Here is a 17,066-nt window from a genome sequence, read left to right as displayed (position 1 = left end):
ATAATACCCTTTGCAATATCTACTCTAGATCTAATATTCCACTCTTTTAAAGACATGAAATACCCTATGTCTCCTTCCTCCCCAATTTCCCTTTGCAAATGTGGTCACTCCTTTGACACTTCAATGTAATCTGGACTCATCTCCACCCTTAGGAAGCTGAAATCCTAGTAAAAGACAGCCTGTGTGTGTGAGAGAGGCAGAGACAGAGAGAACTTACACTCCAGCTGATTTTCCAGAAACAAGGGAGGCAGTAGTTATCTTTGTGGTGTCAAATTGTAGACCGAAATTCAGCAAAGATCTCTTCTCTTCTTGATGCAAGGAATATGAAATATATTCTTGGATATGTGTTCGGTATGGTCCTTTGTTCTAGCACTAGCTTTTCTTTTCCTAAAGTTTTTCCATCTCCCTCAAAGAAACGGAGATTAGTATTTTAAGTTTCTTTTAAAGGAGCCTTTCAACGCATCTCCCACGGTGAAATATCACGACAGCTCAACACCAACACTGGTGAATTTCAATAAAAATCGAGTGCGATTTTTTTCAACATTGCTGTATAATTCCTAAGCCCCCAAATTGGTGCCGTCATAGGCATCATTAATCAAAAAGTCAGAAACACCATGTTTTGCCAACCTGCATTTCATGGGCTAGAACTATGTTCTGACTAAAAATTATGTTCAATTTGAAGGCATTGCTGCTATTCGTGTGCCTTAGAGTTGCGGGCTTTTGTCAGGGTTTAGGAGTGTCAGCAGCGCGATGGGCGGCAGGTCTGAAGGTCGGAGACATCAACGCGTTTTCAGGTGGTGCCGAAACTTTCTCCGAAGACACTAGGCCAATCGCGCGCGGTGCGTGGGAGTGGACCAGACTGTGACAGAAAATAGAGAATTTATCTGAGGGACAGGGAGAAAAAGAGAGGACGCGCGGCTCGGTCGCCGGGTCACAGCAGCTAGCTCTGGGATTTGCACAAGTTTATCACTACCATTAACAGGTACTTGTGGAGGGTTGTTTACCGCCTGAGCGCGCAAAGACCCAGAAAGAGAAGCCCACCCTGGAACCCAAGCCCCACCCCCTCACTCCTCAACTCCATTCCCGCCCCATCCCCCTAGCTAAAGAATTCAGGGCCGCCTTTTTCCCTACCTTCCCATTGGCTCCCACCCCAAACCAATCAGAACCCTGCAACCCTTTTACCTGGCTCCCGCTTCCCAAATAAACAAACCAACCATCCCGCTACAGTGCCCCCCCCGCCCCCTCTCGCCGCCTCCAACCAATCACGCCCCGGCTGTGGCACCCCCGCCCGGCCCAGATAGTGGCTGACCACTCTCTCCTCCGCCCCTCGCGTCCCTCTCCCGCCCCCTTGTGCCTTGGTGGACTAGGACCAGCGTGGCCAGAGAGCATCACCTCCTCGCGTCGGTCCTCCTGCCATCCGCAGGCCAGGAAATTAACCGAAACGGTCCCGGCCTGGCTGGAGGTGGCCCCGCCGCACCCCGCACCCCGCACCCCTTCCCCGCCCCGCACACCTCCACCGGCGGTGCTCGCGCCTCACCAGTGGTCGGGTGGCAAGAGCCACCGCGGGCTCAGTGTGAGGCAGTGGTCACGTGTTGTTTTGCCCGCCGCCGCGCTCTTGGAGTGAAGTGGGCGGGGGCGCTGGCCGACGAGGGAGGGGCTGGGGTGGGTGGACGGGGGAGCTCCCCCCCCACCTCCCCCTCGCTCACCTTAAAACCATCCTGCATCACCATGGCGAGTTGCTCATTCGCTTGCGTCCAAGCGACCAGTAGTGTGAGAGCTGCAGCAACGGCTGAAGCGGCAGCTCTAGCAGCGGTGGCGACCACCGCGTTTCTTTCATCCGGAAACCCGACCGCACTCATTGGGACCGGGTCGTCTTGTCCGGGAGCCATGTGGCTCTCCGCAGCCACTGGCCCTCGGTCAGACTCAGAGTCTGAGGAGGAGAACCTCCCCGTCGGGGACGAAATCTGCAAGCGCGGCTACCTGCGGAAGCAGAAGCATGGGCACAGGCGCTACTTCGTGCTCAGACTCGAGACCGACGACGCCCCAGCAAGGCTGGAATACTACGAAAATGCCAGGAAGTTCCGGCACAGTGTCCGCGCCGCCGCGGCTGCAGAAGCTGCGGTGGCCTCAGGCTCCGCGGTCCCCGCGCTCATCCGCCCGCGGCGTGTGATCATCCTATACCAGTGCTTCTCCGTAAGCCAGCGAGCTGATGCGAGGTATCGACACCTCATTGCCCTTTTCACTCAGGACGAGTACTTTGCGATGGTGGCCGAGAATGAGTCGGAGCAGGAGAGCTGGTACTTGCTGCTCAGCCACCTCATCCTCCAGAGCAAGCGCCGCCACTGCGGCACGCCTGGCGCGCATCCAGACCGAAAGCCCGCTGCTCTGTCTGGGGCGGCGGCGGCGGCGGCGGCGGAGCCACCCTTCTACAAAGATGTGTGGCAAGTAGTAGTTAAACCCAGGGGGCTGGGGCATAGAAAAGAGCTGAGCGGCGTGTTCCGGCTGTGCCTTACCGACGAGGAGGTAGTGTTTGTGAGGCTGAATACCGAAGTGGCCAGCGTGGTCGTCCAGCTCCTGAACATCCGTCGCTGCGGACACTCGGAGCAATATTTCTTCTTGGAAGTCGGTAGATCCACTGTCATCGGTCCGGGAGAGCTCTGGATGCAGGTCGATGATTGTGTGGTGGCCCAAAACATGCACGAGCTGTTTTTGGAGAAGATGAGAGCATTGTGTGCAGACGAATACAGAGCCCGTTGCCGCAGCTACAGCATCAACTTCGGCACCCACCTGTTAACTCTGCTGTCCGCTAGGAGGCACCTGGATGTGCAGCCGTTCGAGCCCGGTGGCTGGCTCAGAAGGGCCCGATTTGAGGAGTTTTGCCACCTTAGGGCCATCGGTGACGGGGAAGACGAGATTCTCCTCACCAGGCGCTTCATATCAGCCAGCGAGCCTGTTCATCCCTCCAGGAGAGGAATACTGCACCTGCCCAGAGTTCGCAGGTCCAGGAGAACGATTTCATTGTCGGCTAGCTGTTTTCACCACTTACCAACCAGTCCGATGCTTGTCCGGAACCCTGCCGATGCCGCCAGTGACAGACCTTGCCTGTCTTCTGAAACACCTGGCTCTGGCAACTCTGAGGAGGAAGGCACTCCTCAGGGCGAGGAAGGTCAGGAAGGAATTGCAGGGGACTACATTCCCATAAACAATTGGGGGTCAGGAAATGGCCAGGGCTCAGGAGGTGGTCAGGGCTCTAGTGGCCAGAGTTCCAGTAGCCAGAGCTCAAAAGGAAACCAGTGCTCCGGTGGGAGGCAGGGATCCGCAGGGGGCCAGAACTCAAGTGGTGCCCAGAGCTCAAGTGTCCAAGGCACGGGAGGAAACCAGTGCTCCAGAGATGGCCAGAGCACGGCAGGTGGCCAGCGCTCAGGCAGTGGTCAGGGAGCTGGAGGTGGCCACGGCTCAGGTAGTGGCCGCAGGCCCAGCGGTGGCCATGGCACAGGTGGTGGTGAGGACTCTGGAGGAAACAAGGGCTCAGGAAGTGGGAAAGTCTCCAGTGGAAAATCTCTGAAGAAAAGATCCTACTTTGGCAAATTAACTCAAAGCAAGCAACAGCAAATGGCACCACCTCCACCACCCCCACCTCCACCCTCACCTGCTGGAGCAACTGGTGAAAAAGGGAAGTCTGGGGGAAGGTTCCGGCTTTATTTTTGTACTGACAGAGGAGCCACAAAAGAACACAAAGAAGTCAAAGAGGAGGAGACACCAGAAGATGCAGCTCAGTGTCCCCACAGAGTCAGAGCTTTTGATGAAGATGAGAATGACCCATATGTGCCAATGAGGCCAGGGTTTACTGCCCCTCTCACAAACTCCAGTGATTATATGCCAATGGCTCCTCAAAATATCTGTGCTTCAAAAAAGCTACATTCTCGATCACCTTTTGAAGATTCCAGAGGGTACATGATGATGTTTCCCAGAGTGAGCCCACCACCTGCCCCAAGTCCTCTCAAAGCACCTGATCCTAATAAAGAGGATGAATCAAAGGACAACGACAGTGACAGTGACTACATGTTTATGGCTCCTGGAGCTGGTGCAATTCCAAAAAACCCCAAAAATCCTGACGGTGACTCCTCCTCCAAAAGTTGGAGCTCCTACTTCTCTCTGCCTTTTCTGAATTCTCCCTTGGGACAGAGAGATCACAGTGATTATGTACCAATGTCCCCTGGAAAAATCTTTGGAAAGGGCCTAGACAAAGAAGCCTCACCTAATGGGGGCCCCAAAGATGCAGATTCAAAACCTACAGTTGAGGGGTTCTCAAAACCTGGAGGTGATGGGACACCTTCAACACCTTTAGATGATGGGCCCCCAAAGAACAAGGCTAAGAGACCTAACCAGCTTACTCTCATTACTAAAGGAAATAAAATCAAGCCCAAACCGCAAAAGTTCACACACGAACAGAGAGAAGCTCACAGCTCCAGTGACTATGTCAACATTGATTTCACTAAAAGAGATTGCAATACTCCAGCTCCCTCCACTGAAGGACTGCCAGATTTTGGGGGCATCATTGCTAACACCAGACAGTCAGCCTTTTCTAATTACGTGAATGTTCAGTTAGGACTGCCATTTCCAAATCCAGTAAACGACCTCTCATATCTCTTAAGAGCTATTCCAAGTGCCAACGCCCAATTTCTGGACGGTGCTAGGTGGCCACTTCCTCCTCTTCCTCCCAGTGCTTCAAGTGGCAATGCTAATGAGGAAGAGGGTGACTACATTGAAGTGATTTTCCACCCAGCAATACCAGCTGTGCCTTTTACTGACAGTGCCATTCGCTATGATGCTGAAACAGGTCGAATCTATGTGGTCGACCCATTTTCTGAGTGCTGTATGGACATTTCTCTCTCCCCCAGCCGATGCTCTGAGCCGCCACCTGTAGCTAGCTTGCTGCAGGAACAAGAGGAAGAGAGAAGACGCCCACAAAGCCGCTCGGAAAGTTTCTTGCCAGCTGCCAGAGGAGCTGTTTCCGCTTTTCCTACTGATAGCCTGGAGAGAGACTTATCGGCCTCAGCCGCCGCTTCAGCCATCTCGCCAACATTAGCTGTGGGCCAGGCGCTAGCCGCCGCCTCTGTCCTCGCCGCGGCGCCGGGAATCGGCATAGTCGCCGCGGGTTTCGAGGCCGCGGCTGGATTTGACTCTGTTTCTGGCCGCTGGTTTCAACCTGTTGTTAATGCAGCTGTTGCCGTAGCAGTAAGAGAGATCCTAGACTTCAGTGGTTCGAATCGCGAAGTCCCAAACCCATCCGTAGACCTTGACATAGGTGAGAACAGGGCCAGTAGGGCTGCAGCTGCAGCTGCCGCTCCCCCACCACCACCACCTCGCCCCCGCCTGGTGCCGAGACCACCGGAGAGAGAAGATTCTGACAACGATGACACTTACGTGAGAATGGACTTCGCGAGACCTGATAAGAAGTTCGACTCTCCAAAAAAAGGTTGGTAATTTTAGACTTTATTGTTCTTAAAGTTAATTGTCATAGCCTAATGAATCTATGCGCTACTGTGTCCACAGTGTCAGGAATAAGGCATGGAAGGTAGAAATCAGTTTTAGTCATGCAGTACGTTGTGATCTTTGCAAAAACTTAAATTTTAATCCAATCACAAGATTCTTTATCTGAAAAGAACTGATCATAATTAAAACATTGACTCTACTTTTAAAAAGTAGCTAAAACTCAAGTAGCATGAGAATGCTTTCAAACATCCTTCGCTATCACTAAATGATTATGCAAAGCAAGACATCCTAAACTGAGTACCATCAACTCATTTTCAAATCGACAACTAAAATCTGCCTTTCTGTATATGCTCATATTTAAGTAAATGCAAAAGTTTAATGAGTGAAGATATTAAGCAGTATCAATTCTTAACATTAGGAAGGGTGGCTTCCTCATTTGAAACTTTCTTTTTTTTAAAGGAGTCTTTGTTATGCTAGTTAGCTGTAATTTAAGCAGAAGGTTCAATCTCAGTTGTTAGCATTAATACCCCAACGGAAAAACAGAACAAATCAAAACAGCAGGTAATTAAAAGAAAAAAGTATTTGATTGTGGGATGTTTTTCTATTGCTTTGCTTTATTTTTATTCAGATAAATTACCAGAAACTCTAAGTGGTCTTTTCCTCTGTCACCAGTAGCATCAGGCAAGTCACTTTTTGATGTGCTTCATTTTTTTCATTAGACGCCCCAAAAAGGGTGTTTGACAAGTTGATAATTGCTATGAATATTGTTTGAGGAGTTTAAAAAGGTTTTAAAATACCTAATTGGTGTGTCTTTTGGGAAATCAAGTAAAGCAGGATAACAACGCAAGGGGAAGACCTGACCTTAAGAGCAGCCTACCCTGGAACAGTGAAAGTTTTTTAAAAGGCTCCTTTCCCAAAGAAGAAAATAAAGCAGGGTAGAGGCTGTCGGATTTAGAAGCAAAACTTAGAGTGAATTTACTGTATACATCGTACAATGTTATCATCAGTGTGTTTTGAGACATTTTAAAAAAATGATTGCAAAGGATGCTGTCTCCATAGTCTCAAATGCTTTCCCTCTTTAGTAGAATGTGCTTCTTTCCCAGTAAAGGGAAGGGATGTACCCCAGCGGTTTTCATTCCAGTAGTCAGTTCAGTGAAGATTTTTGCTTTGCTTGCTTTGTGGAATGCTTTTGTGATTGGATCTCTGCCCACTGTGCTTGATCAGGCAGAACAAGTCAGGGACCGATCACAACAGTCACCTAACAAGCTCCCCATTTGGTGCAGGTGTAGCCCCCTTCCCCTTTTTTCCTCTGCTATAGAAAACTCTCCACACAAAAACTCACATTTGCAGTACGGACACATTAAAGAGTAATCATTAAAACAACAAAAGGATGCTTTGGCTTGCCAAAGGATTCAATTCATTGTTCCTTTAAATTGTGAAAACCCCTTCAACACACACACCACGACCATCATTACTACCATAATAATGCATTTAAATATATAATTTCATTTCCAAGAATTTAATTCATAATTCATCATCAACTTTTCAGGAAAAAAATCTCTTTTATTCTGTAAAGTACACCTGAAAATTGGTCTCAAGCTATTGTTTAAAACTAACTGTTGAAGACATCGTTTATAATCTTGATGCAGGTGATGCATAGCTGCCTGAGTTAGTGTGGCGCTTTGAAAAGACCCAATTTTTATAGAAGTTTTCTATATTTTCCAATATTCTGATTTTTGTTGAAGCAAATATTAAAAATAATGTTCCTTAAGTGACCCCTGACTTCCCAAGGATTGTCTAGATTCAATGGTCATGATTTTAGCATGTTACCGATTAATAAATTCAGATAATTTTGTATCTATTTTTGTAATTTAACTATTTTATTTATTAAGGAAAACCCTAATTTCATTGAGCGAGTACTACAAGAAGGCTGTATGCATCTCACAAGGACGTAGCTGCTTAAATTGATGTAAGAGAATGAATATGGAAGGACATTGGGATGTTAAAGTACTTTCTAAATGCTTTATATTTGAATTATGTCATTAGATTAGCACTGAAGTGAAGTTGATACGTTTTAAACTAATGATTTATTTTCTGACAAAAATGATTGTTCCTGAGAGTGATTCGTGAAATATATATATAAGGATTTGGGGGTGGGGGGAGAGGAGCCACCCATTGCAGGAAATAACTTTGGTTACCATTCTAATGTAAAGTAATATGGTAAAATGTTGTCTGTGGAACAGGATAGGAGATTCTAATTAAGTTATTTTTTACTAACTACAAAGCTATAGAATAATTTTCAGCCATCTCCTATCTCTCTTCATCTTTCTCTATAACATTGAATAAAGACCATGTTAAGGAACAAAAAAATGCTTTGAGAAAGGGACAAAGACACAACCTTTATTATGAATTAGGTATTTCAAAAGGAATTTTAATTTATAGAATTTTGTGAAAATTTCTCTTAAAAGATCATTTAAATTCATACCCATAGTGCTATATATGAATTATTATACATCTATTATTATTGTTAGTGTTATTAATATTGTTACATTTAGAAACACAAAGCTAAATTTCTCTGTCCACCAAAGTCTCACTTTTCAACTAGTATTTATTTCAATTTAAATAGGTTTGTGTCTTCTGTTCATAATGGCTATCTTTACTGTTGGGGTCTGTTTATAATTTTAGTAAAGTGAGACTCTAAGGCAGAGAGACAGCTTTTTTCATGTAGCATAAAATTAATATACAATCTCATTTAGCTGCAGTCACACTGTATATGAGTAAGTATTTTAAGGGCATTTGTTGAAGTGATCTAGAAAGAAGAACCAAAGTAACCTGTACTTGAATTTTTCATAAATGAAATAGTTTAAAAGCATTGATTGAAGATGAAATTGCCACTTTAAGCACATGGGTTTTAGGCATTAACATTTCGGAAAATGTAGTCCCTTATATGGTTTCCTTAATCCCCCATATGCATTTTTTGCTTCTTTTTCTGCTCTATCTGATATAGATTTCATAGTTTTAATGACTTGAAGCTAAGTTTTACTGTTTTTCCATTCAAGACATAGCAGGATTAGGACAGCTCTACAAGGGGTGAGAGAATTGCTTAGCCAAATTAGTAATGCTATGATAGCACTTGGTATTAAAAAATGTCTCTAATAATTAACTTTTGAAATTATAGACACTATTATTAACATGAAGGAAGCCATAGCTTCTTTTAATTATGCTATTGCCAAAGTCTTTTACTGTAAATTATAGGTCCTGATAGCAAATTGTTTTCAGGTATTGGACTTATGCTATTGCCAAAGTCTTTTACTGTAAATTATAGGTCCTGATAGCAAATTGTTTTCAGGTATTGGACTTACGTATTATAAATTGTTATAATAAAAATCTCCATACAGCAAAGATTTCTCAGCCACTCTTAATAGGTTACTTATTTTAGGCAACATTCAAAACCCCCCCAGAAAAATTGGACAGTCATTTGGAGTAAAAAGGTATTTGATTTATAACAAACAATTAAAGAGGACCTCACTCAATTAAAATGAACTAAGGTGGTTTGCAATCATCCATTTGCATTCATTCCATTTTAAGAGAGAAACTTCCAAAGTAAACATTTTAGCCACTACTAAAACATCTACTTTAAACAAAGACTAGATCTTTAATTAAGCACACCAGAATATCACACTTGCATAAAAATTGAAAGGAGATCTCGTGTTCATTTCCTCTCATTAATCGCCAAAATTTGACCAAAATATTTCAGAGTCATTGGCAGGGAGCTGTTTTGGGAGCCAACTCAAGCTTCTTAGAGTGAAAAACAACAAAATTCCGTGTTGGAATAGATGCGGGTAACCAATATGGGGAGAAATAAGGAATAAATAATATATATGCTCTAAAAAGAACTGCTGTTAAATTGTCAACTTGTTGATTGAGGGAATGCTTTATACTTTTATACTCCCTCATAGTTTGCAAAGCAAAATTCATATTATTTTGCTGGTAGACAATGGGTACTGACCCAAATTAACAGGTGATGAATTAGAACTGCTATTAAGAATTTTGCCCATGGTCAAATAGCTAAGTGGCAGAGCTAAAAAGCAAACCCATTCATCTAATTTCAAGTCCAGTGCTCCATCCAGCTCATGATACTTGAATTAAGAGTTTAATAGGTTTCATTTTTAAAGAAAGATTATTATATAGAAAATATTTGAAAAAATACAAGTTTTCTTGCATTTGATAATAGCAAATTTTGATGTAACTCATTGAGAGCATTATAACTATATAATTTTCATTACAGTGATGAAATGCTTGCCATGCTCTTAGGATAAAATAATTTGATCTGTACTGGAATTGGATGTTTAAATGCTTTAAATCCAGTTTTGGGAGCAGTTAGCTCATTGTTACCTTCCCAACATAAATAGGATACATATCTGTTTGTATCCCACAGAAACATTGAAAGGTAAGAAAGCGAAATGAGGATACATTCATTAAATTTCCATTAAAGGTTATTTCCTTTAAGTTAGATTTCTTTCATTTCTTTGGTTTTCCTAATAATCCAGTGACATTTTCCAGTTATAGCAAAAAGTGTTCTAATTTACTCTCTTCTTTATGTATAAAATCTAATATTCCTGTCTAAACCATCACAGTGGGCAAAACAAGATAAAGTAAAACATTAAAGGAAAAGTGCTATAGAAATACTCGTTTATAAAGTACACTCACATTTGGCAATCAGGCAAATAGATTTTAGAAGTCTGGAAAATCAAAACCTCTCCTTGAGACATAAAAATCCTTGTTTAAAGTTAAATTCATTTGGTTTAGCACCTTTTTAATGCTTTAAGACTATGTAAAAATAGCCCAGACATTTTATTGGCAGTATTGGAAAATAGCTTTTGAAAATGCTTAATTAAAACTTGCAGTATGTTTTATCTAAGAGGTACTGCTGGGCTCTTAGTGAAGAGCATTTACTGGAAAGCATTGCTTGGTCCCAAATGAGAAATGAGAGATTAAAAAAAAAACACTACTTTTTATAATAATGAAACGAATACATTACAACACACTCCGTTTTTAAACAATCATTGGATTGCTAATTTTAAAGCTATTGGAAAATTTCCAAGATAATGTGCTTGCCATGTGAGCTTAAAATATATTCTACAGGATTTTGCATTGGTAATTGGCCGCACAGTTATAGGTCTTACATTGCCATCTTCTTTTGGGAAAGTAGGCTGAACACTTGAGTGATAATAATTTTTTTAAATGTATACATATATCATATTTTGGGTTTGCATTCTTTTAGAGAATACCTTTCAACTTTTGGCAGAGGACCTAATTCCTTTTAGAATTAATGGGAAATATGTATTTAAATATTTATTTAATGAAATGAGAAAGTTACTGCTATTTTTATTCCCAGCTTCCTGACACCCTTTTCTGTGAGTCTTACTCTCATGTGCTCTTTGCCAGACTTATGCCCCTAATTTCAGTAAAATATGCCTTTCCCTGTGTCTCTCTGACTGAAAAGGTGAGGGCCACTCTGGGAGTTCTGTAGGCCCCATGAAGGACTTCTTTGCCCAGATGTTTCTGGCTCTTACTTCACAGCCTGCTTGAGCTTAGCTTGCAGGAACAGCCTGCCTTGCGTGGATCCTTGTTCAGGAGATCCAACGCTTTGCTGCTTGATTTCTTCTCACTTGTTGACACGTAGGCAGCTGGGCTGGTAATTAAAGTTATTTTCATGATTGAATTGACCACAGTATGTTTGATGCTAACCAGATCTTCTGGATTTACTGAATATTTAATTCCCCTAACATAAATTGTTACTTTAGCTAGTTTTCACAATTTATACAATTTACCTATTAGTGACTAATTTTCTACTTGTAGACTTGAAATTTAGAGAGAATATCAATGAAGTTTCTATCTCTAAATGCAGCTTGAAAACTATTCACATGTGCACTCACAATAGCCTTGAAAAACTCACCAGCAAATGTATTTCTGCTCTTGATTTTAATAAGTTGTACTTCCAGCCTTAAAGGCATACCAACACTGTCCTCACTCTCAGAGATGCCCTGTGAAGGAATCCTTATTGTGGCTTCAGCTTTAACCATAGCTCCCCTTCCACTGCCTCCCTGCCCCTAAACGTTCCAGGTGTTTGAGTTTAAGGTACACTATTCCTATTGCCATGGATAGAAAAGATATTTTCCTGTGGTCCCAAATTGAAGCTTCAAATACATCTTCCCACAGAAATGATGATATAAATGATGGTTGCATGTAGTCAAAATATTTCCTCCATTAGATCAGGAACTGCATGGGTTAAATATAGGCATTTGTAGACTATTCTACAAAGCTATCCACCACTTATTTATGACATTGTTTCTATAAGATCATTTATTCTGAATTTCAACTAAACAATGAACTTTGGGATATGACTCTAATGTGAGTTGGGGACTGCCTATATTAGAATTTTAGTAACTTGAATTCTTTAAGTCTGCAGTAACTAGGCAGCAGAGTGAAGTGGCCCAAATGTGTGTTGGAAGGTAGAGGAAAAGTTGGCCTGGGAAGAAAATCCTGTAGCTGATCCTCCAGTTCTTTGTGCCCAGATAATCAAGACTGGAATATACATGCATAGATGGTCCAGTACCTGCTAGGGAAGGGCAGGTGTGAAACAATCGATTTGACCTTTGAGGAGATGGAGGTTTACAAGTGTCATCCATTTCCCTTACAGATTCTTTTGACTATTCTGTCACACAACTGTTGCCACCCTGAGGAGAAGTGTATTTAATCTTCTGATCTAGGAAGGAAACAATAGTCTGGTATGATTGGTGCTGTAAAGACTAGCAGCAGTTATTCTCAATTTTTACCCTTAAGAGGCAACACTTGGATTTTTATCAAGTCCTAAAGTAGCATCCTCCTATACGTACATTCAACAGGGCACCAAAGGTGTGATGATTTGTTCTTATTCACAAGTAAACTACAAAAAAACCAAGTTGTTTGTTGGCAGGAAAAGCTACATATAAGCCAGAAACAATGCTAAGCTGAACAATATAATTGCATTATCATTCCATTTCTCTACAATTCCTTTTGTGGGTTTGCCTTTGTGGCTTGATAGCTCCTGCTCAAGTGATCATGAGTTGATTGAACAGATAGCTTATTGACTAATGAACTGAGTGAAGAATCCTAAAAAGATCTTAAAAATATTTTTTCTAGGTAAATTGGCATTGGAAAGATAACTAAGACAATAAGATTAGGGAGGTTAGGAAGAGAATAGAAAACGACTGGATACATTGTTATAGTTTCACATTTCTCTGGAAAGAAGAATATTCACAGCTTTGTATTTCAAACTATAATAGAGGCATGTATACGATTCATATAAAGAGGTCTAGAATGCCCCAGAGGAACTGCCTTCTTGACTTACCCTGCAAATTTCCAAGGATAGTGAGGACATGTGTGCTTTATTAGTATAGTGAAGATTATTGTTCAGGTTCATATCAATATACAAATTGAAACAGGAAAGTGTACTTCATTTATTTTATTTTTTAAGAGTGTCCTGGGATTGAACAAAGGACCTGTACAGGGGAAGCAGGAGCTCAACCAGTGATCTATATCCCCTCACCGCTTCATTTATTTTTTATAAGAAAATGATATCTGCCAGATTTTTGGGTGGAGGGGGGAAGAGTAGGAATATGGTTTGACTCATAAATTCATTGAGATTTTCTCACTTATAGGGAAAAATTACTTGAGTATATTTCCCATTAAGAGGGGTAGAATTAACTCAAAATTAAACACATTTGTGTTTAATTGGGAAGTAAGAATATTCAGTAATTATTTGCAACCTGTCCTATCAAGTAGGAGTAATACATCAAAAGAGAAGGCATTATTAAAAGCATTGCCATTTCCTTTTTGTGGTTTAATGATATAAAAATTAATAGGAGACAGATATAAGATATGACTGTCAGTCCTTTGATATTCATTTTGCAGACTAATCAGGACTGAGTTTTAATATTGAATTGCTTTCCTTTGCCACCCAGCAAGTTTCTGAGTTACTTCCTTGCACTGTTCTTGGAAAGTTATCGGGGAATGCTAACTCATTTTAACACTGGCCTAAGTAACACAGGATTATAAAGGCAAATATGTGGTTCAAGTTCCCATAATGTATTTAAAAAGCAAATTAAATTATTTTTGATTATCCAGTTTTGGATAGCAGTTTCTACTAACAAGGTTAATCAAGAGTTGACCAACATATTTTATTAAGTAAATGTGAAATTCCATCATTATTCATTAGGCTTCAGTAAATTATTAAGAATTTGTTCAATGCTGCAATAGGAAAGCAATGGAAACATGAATAAACAAATTTTAATAGTGCATCTGTCATTAAAAAAGTAAAGAATAAAGAAACACAGTCATATCAATAAATGTCCCTTAATTTCAGACTTAGTATAGAGTTTTTAGAGCAGTTACATGGAGCTTGATTTGTATGTTTATGAAAAAATCTACAAGAAATGTAGTGATCATGTAGGACAGTAAGAAATTCCTTTTAAAGCATATGTGGTATGCTATTAGCTATACTTGTGATCATAATTTCATATTAAAACAAAATAGCCAGCTCAGTTAGGTGAGATACCTTTCTAAACTTAAATTTCTGTTTAAAAAAAGCCATCTAGTTGATAGTATCTGCAAAATTCTATGATGCTAGTCAGGCCTAACTTTGCACCAGAGAACTGATTTGCTAATATGCACTTTCTTACAGTTGAACTATGGCTATCACAGACACCTTTCATCTAAGTAAAGAAGATGCATAGAATCTAAAATTTCCTAAACCCACAGCTGTCAGGAAAGTTCATTTTTACTAATCTAGAACAATTGTTTTTTAAACCTTTTAATGTGGAGGAATGGACAGATACAATGAATCATGTATAATAGCCACACGTAGGTGGGAGAGGAGTAGAGAATTTTGATGCTTCATCCAGCTGCAAGTCTATTACACTTCGAAATGAACAAAATGATGAAATGATGAAAGAATGAATGGTTAAAATGTGTGCTGCCAGTTTAACAGAAGATCCCTTGACTGAAGCCTACTCAATGGATGCTTTCCATTGATTCTTTTAGGTTGGCTCAAATGAAATGGAATACTTCATACTTTGATGTGACCCAATATTAAAGTAACACTAGCTCCCATAATCAATTTCCACTTATCCCTCATCATTTCTCTAGTCCAGGGCCTTTTTGTATGCACCTGATTGCCCTTCCCACCCCATCCTCAAGCTGATGTTGCAAGCTCAATCAGCAGAAGGCCAAGAGAGTAATATTAAGATCTCTTTTTTGTCTTTTTTTATTTTTTTAATGTTACATTCAAAAATTATGAGGTTCCTATATACCCCCTACCCCCTCACCCCACTCCTCCCCCCATCACAACAACCTCCTCAATTATCATGAGATATTCATTGCATTTGGTGACTACATCTCTGAGCACTGCTGTACCTCATGGTCAATGGTCCACTTCATAGCCCACACTCTCCCACAGTCCACCCAGTGTTTGGGATTTTAATCACACCCCTATGCAGGTGTGACTTCAGTCTTTGAGAAGAAAATGCCTGATTAAATGTGGAGACCATCACCAAGGCTGTGCTTAAATCCTTTGACTTGTGCCATATAAGATGATGAAGACGATGAAGACATAATCAAGCATGTAGAAGAGAGAATAATTCCTTTTGTCTGCCCAATGCATGGCTGACTTGTTGGCCCCACAGGGAAGGAGTAGAAGAGTTCCCACACATGCAAATCTGCTATTCACCAGAATGTCAGAGCGACAGCGTGGGGCAGAAAAAGTAAATGTCATTGTGTCTTTGCTAGGCTTCTGCTGTTGTTCCTTACAAGCAGCTAGCAGAGTTGATTATGCATGTCCATGTCAAGGCAGTCTTCTCAATACGTTGTTCAAAAATTACTAGTTAGAATTTGTTTTGTTTCATAACATCAGGGGGAAAGATATTTCTTCACGCTTTAATTTTGAAAGTAACTTTTGTTTTATCTTCTTTTTCTAGAGTGATTCCATGCCACAAAAACACATTTTAGAGTAAAAGTGATGTTTACGGAATTTCATCTTAGTCTACTCCAGATCTGCCTAAAAGAGACAAAATTCAGAGGCTTCTGAATAGAAAGCAACTTTAATTTCTACAGCCCTCCAAGTGGACACTGGCAGTTGCATGATCCTATTCACACAGATCACTTGTACTGCTGCCTTATGGATCCAGTGATTTTGAATTAAGGATATTCACACTTTGCTTAGTTTTTGTTTTCTAGTTTTCCTCTCAAATCGATCTCTTTGAAAAGAAACATACTCTAAATGAATATCTCATACCTCTTTCCTTGCCCTGCCCCACCTTTTTAAAAAATGTTATGAACAATGTGTATAAGATGTGGCCAATACCAACTTTAATGATGTAAAATATTTACATTTAATTTTGAAGTTTAAACATTTAAACAAGGGCAGATGGAGAAAAAAGTTATATTCATGAGAAGGTAGATGTGACTTGGGATAGTTTTATTTTTAGTAGTACATAAATAAAACATTTATTGATCAAGGAATTAAATGTCATCTGAAATGATATCTTGATGGGGTATTTTCAAAAGTCCCCTTCTCACAAAACCCCTTTTCTGCTTCTCCAGGGCTCCCCAAATTCACCGTCCATCTTTTCTCTCTGTCTGGCCCTCTACCTGACACACACAATCTCTCCTGTGCCCGGGGCTCCTATAAAGAGATCATATTCCCTTATTCAAGAAAGTATTGTGCGGGAAGCCGACTTGGCCCAATGGATAGGGCATCCGCCTACCACATGGGAGGTCCAAGGTTCAAACCCCAGGCCTCCTTGACCCATGTGGAGCTGGTCCACGCGCAGTGCTGATGCGCACAAGGAGTACCCTGCCACGCAGGGGTGTCCCCCACGTAGGGGAGCCCCACACGCAAGGAATGTGCCCCATAAGGAGAGCCACCCAGAGCGAAAGAAAGTGCAGCCTGCCCAAGAATGGCGCCGCACACATGGAGAGCTGATACAGAAAGATGACACAACAGAAAGAAACAGAGATTCCCAGGGCCGCTGTTAAGTATAGAAGCGGTCACAGAAGAACACACAATGAATGGACACAGAGCAGACAACTGGGGGCGGGGGGAAGGGGAGAGAAATCAATAAAAAATAAATCTTTAAAAAAAAAGTATTGTGCTCTTATCAATCAATATTCTGACTAAAACTTAAGCCAAAAACATCCTCTTATAAGGTCTTATTTCCCTTTAGATAATGAGCCTATATAAGATGCACCAAATTTTTAAAATTAGAGCAAGCTTTCCCCTTTCTTATTTGCTTGCCTGTGATGGAAACTGAATTAAGATTTCAGAAACCTGGACTTTTGCAAACATGACACTAACAGGTGGTGATCACAGAGAATAGGTATAAAAATCTTGGAGTTTGCTTAGAGTTTTGCTATATGGTGGTGCATACATCTTTGCTTGTTGCATCATCACTGGCAAACCCCATCATATCACAGATGGGTGTGAGCATTTGAATATTTGTATTAGTGTGTGAGTGTGTGCACATATTTGT

General features: G+C 41.5%; 1 protein-coding gene across 2 annotated transcripts; it reads left to right on the top strand.

Moving 5' to 3' along the window:
- The first annotated feature begins 1,728 nt into the window (after window positions 1–1,728).
- Window positions 1,729–16,680, top strand: IRS4 (insulin receptor substrate 4). Of its 2 annotated transcripts, XR_011647968.1 has the most exons (3): window positions 1,729–5,479; window positions 7,389–7,465; window positions 15,513–16,056. XR_011647968.1 is itself a non-coding variant. In XM_004472931.2 (2 exons), exons 1-2 carry the CDS (start codon window positions 1,729–1,731, stop codon window positions 15,515–15,517), a joined length of 3,756 nt encoding a protein of 1,251 aa, XP_004472988.2. In that variant the 3' UTR covers window positions 15,518–16,680. The 2 variants fall into 2 exon arrangements, 1 of the variants encoding a protein (XP_004472988.2); XM_004472931.2 differs by lacking the exon at window positions 7,389–7,465 and having other exon boundaries at window positions 15,513–16,680.
- The last annotated feature ends 386 nt before the right edge of the window (window positions 16,681–17,066 follow it).

The sequence above is a fragment of the Dasypus novemcinctus genome, chromosome X (assembly GCF_030445035.2).
Source record: "Dasypus novemcinctus isolate mDasNov1 chromosome X, mDasNov1.1.hap2, whole genome shotgun sequence".
Classification (NCBI taxonomy): Eukaryota; Metazoa; Chordata; class Mammalia; order Cingulata; family Dasypodidae; genus Dasypus; species Dasypus novemcinctus.
This window is presented reverse-complemented; position numbering and strand designations above follow the sequence as displayed.